General features: G+C 38.5%; 1 protein-coding gene across 3 annotated transcripts in view; it reads right to left on the reverse strand.

Annotated features, from left to right (window-relative positions):
- LOC131683518 (uncharacterized) overlaps nucleotides 1-12,833 on the reverse strand; it is a 484,216-nt gene that overhangs the window by 126,207 nt on the left and 345,176 nt on the right. For 2 of the 3 annotated variants that reach the window (XM_058965557.1, XM_058965556.1), the window contains exons 10-11: nucleotides 10,556-10,675; nucleotides 10,404-10,437 (exon numbers count right to left, since the gene is read on the reverse strand). In XM_058965557.1, coding sequence (XP_058821540.1) covers nucleotides 10,404-10,437; nucleotides 10,556-10,675 — 154 coding nt within the window. The remainder of the gene's footprint in view (nucleotides 1-10,403; nucleotides 10,438-10,555; nucleotides 10,676-12,833) is intronic. The other variant, XM_058965558.1, reaches the window with a different exon arrangement.

Below are 12,833 nucleotides of genomic sequence, written 5' to 3' on the forward strand. Positions count from 1 at the left end.
GGTCCCTTCACCACTTCCTCTGTAGCTCGGAGAGTACACTCGTAACCACTCTGTTGACAGCGTCGCAGGTATGCTTGTCGTGGCACATCTCTTCGACGATATTGTCCACTGTCACTCCAGGTATACCCCTAAGAACTTCTTCGAGCGTAGGGCATTTGAAGACCACATGTTCTGGTTTCTCTTGCACATTCACACACTCCGGGCAAAGGGGCGACGAAGCATGTTTAAACCGATGCAGGTACTTCCGGAAGCATCCGTGCATGGACAAAAACTGCGTCAAATGGAAGCTCACATCTCCATGTTTCCTATGCACCGAAGCCGACTCATTTGAGATGAGTCGGTGGGTTCTCCTTCCTTTCTCCACCTTGTCCCATTCCTGCAGCCACTTAGCCAACAAGTCCGCTTGGACCCGTCTCCTTGCATTACGTGATTTTCTTCGACGGTAACATTCCACGGTACCATTCCACCCGGCGATAACGCATACTTCCTCCGACGATACTGTTCTACTACTCGCGATTCTCACGGCTATTAGCTGGAATATCCTGTTCAGCTTTGCACGGCTCCGGTTGGTTTTCAGCGCAGCATCCCAAGCATGAAGCCCATATCGAGTAACAATGACAAAACAGTAGATAGCAGATGTCTCGTGCTGCTTCTCGGACCACCGACGTTTGGCATGATTCTCGCTATCGACTTATGCCCTTCGCTCGTCTCGTACAGCAGCACTCTGCTCTGGAAGTAGCTCTTCTGGCATAGATAGTCGGGAACCCTCATTCTGTGCAGAGATGGCTTCCAGCTGGCGCTGTTAAATGGGTTCTTCACATCTATCGTGACCAGTGTTGGGAAAAAATCAAAATATCAATGTTCACAAAAGAATCTTTTCATCGCCGATTTTCTAATAAAAAAATCATTGATATAAAATATCGCTATAGAAAAAATCGTCAGTGAATTTCAAGAGTGCCGATGTTTGGGAACATTATTCGGTTCAAGCAAATGTCGGAAGAAGAAAAGATCGCTTGCGAACTTTTATATCGGCGAAAATATAGAAAAAAGTTCGCCTTATGAAAACATCTTGCACGAGCTTCGAACAAGTGATATCCAAGGGATTTCCAAAGGTTCCTAAAACCTATAGATTAACATGATACAAAAAACCTCGTCCTACAATATTGCGGGGACAGCTCAGGGGGATAAAGCGTCAGTCTACCTTAGTATCAACGAAGCTTTCTTAAGAAGCCCGACGCGTTAAAAAAATAAAAATTCAATCGACAGAATTAAAATGGGAAAGGAAAGAAACTTTTTTTCTTCACGTATTATTTTATGCATCTCTAGATCCAAAATATCCACAAACTGTATGGTGCTTGAATGGTATGTTGTCAAAATATATATGGAAAGAAGCAAATTCTGGTATGGTGACCGTTCTTAACAACCCGTTGTTTGTATGGTCGAGTATGGAAGTTTCATATACAATCACATTTTCGATGTGGTGTGCAAAGCATCACTAAAAGCGTTTTTCGCTTCCGAATGTCTCTTTTGCGATGTTGCTTTGGGCGAACATTTTTTCAAGAGTTTCACTGAAGCAGAAGTTCGCGTGCGAACTTCGATGCTAAGAATCATTGAATATTTGTCTCAAGAATGATACATTCGGATGCGATGTTTGGTTTCACAGATTTTTGTTTGGAAATGTTCTGGGAAAGATTAATTCGCGAATAAACCTGGAATGAACTTTCATTGATAATGATTTTCCCAACACTGATCGTGACCACAGCGCAGTATCGATCTCCTCTTCGCTTCTATTTAAATGCTTCTCAGCACCCTCGAACACTGTCCGAATTGCATTTGCGGAATCCGAATTGCATCTTGGACAATCCGCGCTCACCTTCCATGAATTTCGTCAACCTGTTAAGGATGATCCTTTCCTGGAGTTTTCCGTGTGTATCAAGCGGATGCCGGATCGCTCGGTGGCTTCCCTGGCTTTGGTAGCAACACCAGCTTTTGAACCTTTCATATTTTGGGGAAGATACCTTCATTTAGGCACTTCTGCAGCACCATCCTGAACATGTCCGGATATGCCAGGATCGCAACTTACAGCACCACGCTTGGTATTCCATTCAGACCATTTCTTTGATTTCAGGCGCTTCGATGCTTCTGCGAGTTCGTCGTTAGTCAATTACCGATCATTCGTGTTTATTCCTTCTTCTTCGCTGTACGGTGGCGGTGGCCAGATCGTTAGATCGTGCTTCGGGAAAAGACCCTCGACGATTATCTTCAGCTTGCTCGGGCACTTTTCGGTTGAAATACAGCAGAACTTCATCGAACTACGATCAGCAAACGCACAGCTAACAAAATTCGACGAAAAGAATTCGGTGTGTAGAGCGAACGTTCCGCTGCATAATGCAGCATACTGAGAAGTTCGCCCAGCTCTTTCCAAGCTCCATTCGCCATTGACAATTTTAACCACAGCACTGGTTGCATGACACTGTGGAATTGAGGTTCCCTGTTTGGTGCCACCGGAACAGGTAGTCTGTAGTGTAATTCTTCTTCGGTTGAAACAACCTCTACCGACACTACACGGCTTATCTAGGCTGTTCGGAGAAAGAAGCTGTCATTGAAGGACAGCTTCCATAGATGGCCGAACAGCCGTAAAAAATGGTATAAAAAGAACGATGATGTCCTCTATCACTCTTTGAGAGATTCTTAACCATGGATAGACCAAACACCATGTATAACAACGTAAGCAGCATGCACCTTATCAGTTTTGATCAATTGTAGGCCGGTACACCTTTCACTACTATAACTCCTTGTTCTGTTTGCAAACGTAACGATACTTGGGGTATAAAGCCTATGTTGGCCCTATTAGGAGTAGGGGCACTTTATTTCCATAAATCTTCGGTCTTCAATCGATGGAATGTGTACATATTGGCATAGACATGTTTGTTTCGTTCTTAAGAACTAACAAAAATGGCATGGAAACGGTGAAATGCTCGGGTTTGCATGCAACGAAAACTCGAATCGAGCGCCCCAATTGTCGCCGTTCCATTTCAGCCAACGCGTTGAACAAAGATGGCAGACACTGCTCTAACCAACGGTTTGAAATGGGTTTGACCTGGGAGGGAGAAACAGACACTACGCACGAAGTGTAAATAATAGCACTTGTCAAGAAGCAAGAAAACTTTCGACAGCCAAAATCCATCAAGGTGGGCGACGCATAAATGAGCAAATTTCTTTTTGCGTGTCATTGATGCAAGCGTGTTACCGGCACATGACTTCAATCCAGAGATGCCAGATTTGCAGACAAGTCTGCAAATTCGCAGACTTTTAATTTAAGCTGCAGATTTTTTCGATGACGCAGATATTTGCAGATTTTTCCGTTTGGTTGCAGATATTTGCAGATTTTTTAGTTTGGTTGCAGATATTTGCAGATTTTTGGATATAAAGGCTTTTGGTTGCACTAGCTTGCCTCACATTTTTTGTTTTTCCCAGACTTTTAAAATTATTATTGCAGACATTTGAAAAAAGTACCTGGCATCTCTGCTTCAATCGTGTGATGGAAAGGATCTTGGGACAGTATAAAATCAGTGAAAGTTTTTTTTCCCGGGTGCTTTACATTGATTTGAAGATAAAGTCAGACGACTGTTTGCTTCGAGTACTCGAGTGAAATGGGACAAATTTCGGAACGATGTGTCTGATCTTATACTTTTAAAATAGGATTTTTGTGCCGTTCTTCTCCTTCATTCTACCACGGTTTCCTAAAAAATTGCTTAAACTGAATATTAAAAACCGATACAACATTAAATTCAATCTGAAAAATAGAATTTAATTTTATAAAAATTTAACTAACAGAATCCTTGAATAAGGAAACTCGCCGGTAGAGGCATGTTTATCTGATTTGTGAAATGTTGACCAATGCATAGGTATTTGATAGGTAGATATGTATAGGTACGGCTGCAGCCTTGGAACGTAAATATCCATATAATGCAATAAACGAAAAAACGTTTGATATAACATGTTTTCGTTTTTATATTTCCCCTTTATTTACTACTGAAAAATATTGCCATCCTAAATAAAGTACAGAAAACTGTTTCCACCTTTCTTTTTACATCATCAAACAATTTTAACCGTCGAACTGTCAAATTTAGCCAAGGTTATTTTGCAAATAACTTTCGAAGTGTAAGATTTTAACTAATAGATAGAAATGGAATTTTTTCATGATTCTGATCATCAGATTAAGCTGCATGAGCACCCGAACATTAAAAATATTATGTCGATGTCAAACTTCACGTCGAAGTAACTTGCCAATTTTTTCGAAACTTTGTTTATATTTATTAGCATGCATCTAAGCCGTTGATGATTTTCATTTTCGCAGTATACTCTCAAAAGAAACTTTAAACTGGAGAACCATCAAATCTGACTAGCAAGGTGTCACTCATTCTAAAATTGTTAAATCAGTCACAAATTTTTAAAACTTTCTTCGCACGATTTACACCATTATTACTTGTCTTTACTATAGATATGAAAATAGCTTTTATGACATGTTTTAAATAGAAAGATGATATAAATTATTTTAAACCAAAAAGTATTTTTGAATTACCAAAAAACGTGCACGTCACAGCATATTTTTTGATTCCATATTCCCATTTCTTGGAGTAGAGAACATTTACAGCGTCGTCACATTTCCATAACTGATTTTATAACAATCATAAAATATATTTTAGGCGTAGTTCATTGAGCTTAAAATGTAAATATTATTTGAAATTTTCATATAAAATTAGCGTTTATTTTACATTATAGCAAGATCGCAATATTGTCTTAAAACGATGCTCGAAACTTTTGAACGCATCTAAATTCTTATTCATCATTGAATACATAGAAATACAATTTATTTGATTGTGGCAGCACGGATTACCGAAAAATCTATCTGGCTAATTTCAAAATGGCATTAAAATCACAAAAAAACTTTAATAATATTTACTGCTACACCCAATCTAGACAAAAAATCAAGGAAATTCATCGTTCGGAAACATTTTCAAGCAAGCATATGATAACAATACTCTCATTTCCTCGATGAACACTTTTTTGTGGCTCGGAGTGACAGTTTCGTTCTGGCTGGCTATGACATTCACATTTATTGAGTCTGTTTCTCCCTCCCAGGGTTTGACTAACGGTTTGAAATGGGGAGCGAAATTAGGTTCAATACCGCATACATCAACATGTATACTATATTTATTAAAAATGAAAACAGAATAATGTATTCAAAAGATAAAAATATCATAATTAGTATCGTCACAAACCTGAACATCTCCAAGGACAACTTTTTTAAATTCAAAAGTGAATAATAAATGTTCAGCGAATCTGATTTAATTGTAATTATTGTTCCTCGTTATGTGCAGTGTACATAAAGGGTGTGCCAAACAATTGCTCGTATCGTTCTTGAGTGTGCAAACATCTCGAAAATTAAAAACAAAGCCCATTCTATTTGCCGTTTGCGAATGCAAATTGATTCCAAGTAGGTATGTACATGACAGAGCAAAAGGTATACTTTTCCGATCACGTGCCGATGAATAAATTTTAAATAAAAATGAGATCCTTGTTATGCGCGTTGGCTTTACACATGTTGACTGAAGTTCAAGCAGGTGCCACGTCGGTACGGATTGCAACGCCCTTCGCTACTTTTTGTTGCAAAGGATCCTGAAGCCGCGCACTCGGAATATTATACTGTGTAGTTGTGTTCCGGAGAATGGTCTTTAAATCAGAGAGACGGCGAATCTCGGTAGCACTCACATCCAAGAACGAGCTGCTCTTATTCGACTTTGTATGCGTTTCCCACGACTTCTACCTACTCGTTTCTCTAATTTTCTCCACGTCGAGAGTGCTTTCAGACATTCATGATTCACTGGAATATGCATACGGAGCAGGGGGACTGTATTAAAGCTTTCGTTAGGCTCACGTTGAATAATGCAGCATCTCAAATGCGAGCATTGACAGGCGGCGGGTGTTGTACACATAAGAGGTGGCTAACAAAAAAAAATGATTCGGTGTGCGGAAGATGTTCGTTTGGATTACTTGCTACACGTATACACCATGTGGGTGGCGTGGAGTTGTTGCCGACAAAAAATTGATACACCGCATAAAGTGCTTTATTTGAAATCTGATAAATTTATGCAAGCCTGGTGGAAATTTTTGAATCATAATTTGAAGCATTGGGATTTCAATAAAGTAGCTTTAGTCAGGCAGCGGGATAACAACAGGATTTGGAATCACCACACCTGGTTACACACCATCTTATATCAGGTCATTCTTTTTTCTTCACGACATAATACAACGAAGTCACTGAGCGTACTTCAAGATGTGTTTTTCTCTTTTCATTTTTCTCAAATGTGACACCGTACGCCTAATAACAACTTGAGCAAAATTGAGCAATAAAACCCTCGGGAAAATATATGACCTGTAAGGCGAGTGTCCATGTTACAATTCTGCAACCTTCGTTCTCGTTCACTAGCTCCAGCTGTGAGTGGTAGGTATGATCATTTCAACGGATTTGTAAAAGTAATAGTTCATGTGTGATGGAAGCAGGAAAAAACACCCTTTCTCGGGTACCATTTGTCATCTGATATTTTCAATTTTCAATGTCGTTCACATGATTTATGGGCTTGGCAGTATTATGGATCGGCACACAGTACCCTATGGAATCATAAATTTATGGTCCAGACTTACTCGCATCATGTGTAATATTTTTTTACAAACTTATGTTTGCTTGTTTTGTTCGGTTAGCTGACACTAACTGGCAAAAATGCCATCGAATCTGTTTTATTACAGATTGGATTGGAAACTGTCACAGATTGGATCGGAGGTTGTTTTGTTTTGTGCTTGTTATGGTCATTTCTATACATAACATTAGAGGCCAAAAGTAGAATTTGACCGACATATTTTTTATTTATGTGACGGAACTTAACGGAGAAGATGTATCGTTTTAGTTTGTTACATTCATTCATCACGGATCCTGTAGGTCCTGCTTAGTTCGCTAGTGTGCTCGTTGATTGGTTTTTAGGAGTATGGATAGTATTTGTTTTAACCCCTATTGCCCTATACTTTTAAAATCAATCATTTACCACACAAAATTTACCATTAATTTTTCTAGGGTCAGTGGATTCGAGTGTGTATCTTCGTCGCGAGCGGTTGACTCTCGCTCCCTTCGCGTCGGTTAATTTTAATCATTTACGGCACAGTTTACTCCCTTTTGGTTATCGAAAGTGTGAATAACGGTGCAATTTAACGATAATACAAAGTGAAGTGGCTTATGAAAACATTTTTCGACTGACGCGAGGTGTGACAGTTTGTGAAAAACTAATTTCGGCAAATGAAAAAAATCTTTTCCTCGCATTACGGGCCGTCGATTCCCGATGCAAGGATAGTAAAAGTGCACAGAAAACATCTAGAAACACAGTGTACTTTCTAAAAATAGTGAAAAATGGTTTTTCAGAAAATAAAATTCGATCCGAAAAGTGAAAAAATACGGCAATAAGAAAATTTGACATATTCAAATAATTGGTGTTTCACTAGTGACTACCAGGTGTCGCCCCAAAATTCTTCACCTGAAAAATAGGTGGCAAACAAACCGATCGGTGCTCAGTTAATTTCGTCCGCGTCCTTTGTCACCTATTTTTATTGAGTATTTCATCGGCGGTGCTATCTTTGAAAATGAGCCGCCTTGGATATTCAACTGTTTTTATAGCTTTCTTATTTAATTGCAAATGAGTAGAGGTTTTGATTCTTTTATATTCGGAATTGCAGATATTTTGTCGCATGTAAATTTTGGGCGTTCGTTGATGTGATGGCACTGAAAAAACACGTATCCGCCGGTCGGCTAACTTTTCTTTGGACTGAGCAAACTGGTTTCAATGTTTGTTTGGGGTTTTTTTTACCAACGGGGGAACTGATCCACAGAACATTCAATGTGCTTAGGGAAAACACATGGCCTTATTTGAGTGGAATGATGACTTCAATCATGTATGATGTTTGAGAATTGACAATTCGCGAGAGGGATCGGGGACCGGTTGGCAATTACCTTCAGTTATGTCCGCACGAAGAATAAGTGTTTTTCTGTCATGTTCATTGGTTAGCGTTCAATTCTATCTCATGCCCCCACGCGAGTCTGGGTCTATTGATGACATTTGGTCCTTGGACAGGCGACGACTGAGTGCTGTTGGCCTTCTGCCGGTGGTGGCAGTGTGAGGGGGTGCGAGCGGATCTGGCCGGAAAGACAATAACGTAAAGACGAATTGTTGTTCGGGGGTTGGCTCCAATGGGACTTTGATTTGACTGGTGTCGATGATCGCGGGTCGATGCGTACTGAAGGTTCGTCGCATCTGTTTTGGTGATCTTGCAAGTCTAATTTCAAGTTCCGTTATTGGTAACAGGCCCGTGCATCGGGTTAACGATTTCCCTTCAATTTTCGATATAATCGTTCGTATACGTGTTCACAAACAATCCAATAAGGAAAATAGGAAATACTTTCGTTGATTTATAACATCTCGAACTATTATAACTCTTTGTCTGTATAACGTATTATCACTCGGTAGTTTGCAACCCAAAAATATATCGTAGAGACGGAATAGCAAAATTAGTCCAAATAATGTCGCAATAAATAGTGATCCGGCCCATTACGCAGATAAGATTAGCTTTTCTAGGCAATACTCCCACGGTCGGCTGTGTGGAGTTGGAAACGAATCCTAGACCCTATTTCCCTCCAAACCACTAACTCCGCGACACCTATGGAAGAGTCTGATGAACCTTCTGTATAAGATTCCGCATTTTATTCAAACGATCGCCGGGTAGCACCGACACGATAGAAACCACGAACAAATTCGTCGCGTGATTGAATATTATTAAAAAATATAAGCAGTGCTCCTTATGGACGGCTATCCGGAGTTCAAGGTGCTCATTTTGCTAATCGTATTAATACAACAAATGATAAATTTCTTAAATTCTTGGCAGCCGGCTGCCCAGAGCAATTATTACATGATAACACTACTGACACATTTACTAACAACTCTCCCCTTCCCGTGATACATGTGGAGATGCAGAGGATTCCTCGGTCTCTAGTAGCAACATGTATCGGACTAACATTCCTTCCTTTCCCAGAAGATCTGCATTCGGACGTAGCCGGCGTCGGTATTGATCAGCATGCAGGGATCAGTATAGATTGTACAATGTAGCTCATCATGTTATTCCTAAGCATGTCGTTCCAATGAACATTTTGCAACCTAATTTGGTTCTGGTCAATAACGGAGTAGCAACTACGGGCGATCTCTTATGCTTATGCATTAATTTTTCTAGGGTCAGCGGAAAAAAATTTCCATTCCAATTTTATTTGCCGCCGATTTTGCCAGCTCTCCAATCCGATTTTGTCACCCTCATATGAATATCGGTTCGATGGGCTCTAACAGACGAACTAAGTCAAATTAGAGTAAATCATTTCTTGATTATATAAATCTTATCTTAAAGATGCAAAATATTCGAAAAGAAAATTTTCAATTTTTATTGAATTTTGCACTTGAGGGAGACTTGTACTGTATAACTGAAAGGGTTATCAAACTATGTGTAGGCATGGAAGAAAAGTATTTTAACAGCTTCGAATCATTAAAAATTTGTCCTGATTTTGCCATTGTCCCCATTTAAAAAAAAATTACCTGCCTGATACCAAAGATACCACGTTTTACGGTATATACAAAGTTTTTAAATAAATAGTGATCTTTAATTGGTTAAATTTTTAATCATTGAAATTTAAAGATATGTGCATTTCCATCCAAAATAGACTAACAAAATAAAATACACCGTAGTACTTTTCTGGCTGGCTAAATATTGAACAATTTTTCCATGAGTTCATAGATAAAACCAAGATAAAAAGATGAAACCAAGCATAATGGTAGTTGACAGAATATTGGAAAACCTTGACACAGATCCGAGCTTTTTTAATAGGCATATCAACGCAACGAATCCAAGATTTAAAATCCAAATGATTCCATTCAAGATGCGAACTGGAAGCAAAAAAAGTATTTTAATATTTCTTTTCCGTCTGAATATTTTATGAACTTTTTTATCGTCGTTTTTGTGTGCGAGGGGAAGAAAGATATTTTCCGATCTGCAAATCAGAGCTAGAGACTGTGCAGTAGAACAGTTTCCCGAACTGCACCAGGCAGGTGCAAGCAGAGCTGTTTTTCTCCTGCATGCATAAATTCGAACGTAATGTTTTTCTTTTAGCAATTCTCAAAGGAATCGAATTTTTCTACATCGTTGTGCGAAAAACATCGAACCCAATGTTTGTGAATAAGATCAGCTTTGATATATTGGAAATTAGAATTATCATATTGCACGCTCTCTTTCGAGTCAAAATGGATATCTTCACTTACCTATCTTTTTCTGAGGTTTTGTAGTTGTTTCGATCTGTGAGATAAAAAAAATGTTGTTACTGGCCTGGTATAAACAGTGAATACTAAAATAGAATCTTGTTGGGTATATGTGCTACAATGTGAATGGCAAAGGATCGTTAAGTAATGCTTACTTCTGAAACAACACTTTCTCCTTCGTATCGTGTAGATACACAGACAGATGAGCATTAGGAAGGCCGCCAGGCATCCCCCGGCGATTCCGAGCAGGTAGCTGAGCTCCAGTGGCTCCACTGCTTGTTATTTAGCGTATTTTTCAACCGGGTTCGGTATTTGTGGCCAGTTTCAGCATTGCGTCAGTGCCGTTGAAGGATGATGGTTCGGAATGCGGGATTTAAATATGCAAAAGAAAACATTTCTATGTAAGTGAAAGCTAGTATAGGGTAGAGCACAATATTTTTCAGATTGTTTATCGAATTAGGTGGAATCCTTTTCCCATGCGGGATATGCTTGTATAACGCGTTTTACCAAAATTAAAATACAGTTGAACCTTTTTTCGGTTTGGAAAAAAATGGTGCTGGTGTAATGGATATTTTATTCACAATGACTAACAGGAGATCCATTTTAATTCGCTGCATGGAAATAATGTATTCCGTGGGCCGTCGGAACCGATTAGGGATTTGCCTTTGGGCACCATATTACTCTGGATGTGGACAAAGACTATACATACTCGGAAAGAAGCGTTGTTACGAAAACTGAACAGTGAGAAGTATATTTGAATAGAGTAATTGTGTTTAAATGTCACGATCACGAGTGCTGCAATTAGATTGATTGCAATGCTAGGAACATACTAACAATCAATTTTTAACAAATAACTCCAAATGAAGGAGTAGACAGTACCCCTAAATGAGTTCAGTGAGTAATCTTCTCTAAAGCGAAAATGTAGTTATCGACATTCGACAAAGTTGTTAAGAGCAAGTTTTACATTTCTATTACAAAAGAAATGTATAGGATTCGCTCCAACTTTGAAATTTTTTTACGAGGCCCGGGAGGCGAATCTTATATCTCTAATGGACACAGCTTTACAAATTTGGACTAGGTCTGTATGTGTGAAGCTTTTCGGCAACGAGAGCTTAGCGACGTTACAGAGAAGGAACTTTCTTTTGGACCTAGCTCTGAGTGCTTTCAATGTCGCAGCATCGGTGATTAGCGGTGCTTAATTAGTGCGAAATCATTTTCCATATCAACATTTTGGTAACTCCGCTTCTTTATATCTTCAAGCAAATATTGTTAGAAGAATCTTTCAGTCCATAGAATGGTGAAAAAACGAGACGTCAATAATTGTCGGAGAATAGCTTCACAGTGGCCGGAGGCCGGAAAAACCTAGAATAGTCATGTTTCAAATATTGAAAACAAATTCTCCATCTTTTGTTACCAAGAAATGATTTTTTTTAATAGCTATGTAAACGTCACTGTGTCAGGCAGTTTTAATAATTTTCATTTTCGAAATAACGATATCTATATTCACTTCAAATACATATGGTTTTTTACCTTTCTCATATAGAAAGGATATGCAATCACTCTGAAAACCGACACTTTAGTCGAGGCCCGGAGGGCCGAGTCTCATGAACCATTCGACTCAGTTCGTCGAAATAGACAAATGTCTGTATGTGTGTATGTGTGTGTTTTCAAAACTCACTCACTTTTCTCAGAGATGGCTGAACCGAAACGCTCAAACTTGATTTCAAATGAAAGATACTTTTATTCATATCTTTGGCATCATTTGGTCTATAAAAAAACGGTGAGATGCAATTTGAAGGAAATGAGTCAGGGAATCTAGAAAAAAATAGTTATTTTTGGTTACAGTGTTGCCAAATATGTTATATTTCCAGTTTAAAACTAAAATTGCATTTTTCTCACAATTCGAGCATTTTTGTTTTGAAAATGATTATGCCATTGTGTTTCTCAGATAGTTTTACATATAAAAACATCTTATACATCAAAATAATTTTAGCCAATCCTCAGACACAGTCATTTGAAGCAAAAAATTAAAAATTTCTCAGCACGTTTCTCGCTATATTACAGTAACCAAGCAGAATGCCAAAATTCTGTAAACGCCACTTTGTAGAGATTTTTTAGACAAGTAATGTAGCATATCTAACTCAATTTACCCCAAAATGGCGTTTGTCATAAGATAGCACAACAGCGACGATATATTACAGGTGAATTTGGAGTCGCTCAGCTCAAATTTGATATCGAAAAGATCAGATCAATTCATCTTATAGTGATAAATTGATTTTGTTACATTTTATGATATAACTTTTGCCAATAGTTGGAAATTAATACAAATGATAATAAGGCTAGCCACAATTTGGTTGATTTCTTAGCTGTGTTTTTGATTTAGGTATAACACTTTTCTTTTTAACGACATTTAATTAGCTAGAGATTACTGGG

This window comes from Topomyia yanbarensis, chromosome 2 (assembly GCF_030247195.1).
Source record: "Topomyia yanbarensis strain Yona2022 chromosome 2, ASM3024719v1, whole genome shotgun sequence".
NCBI lineage: Eukaryota > Metazoa > Arthropoda > Insecta > Diptera > Culicidae > Topomyia > Topomyia yanbarensis.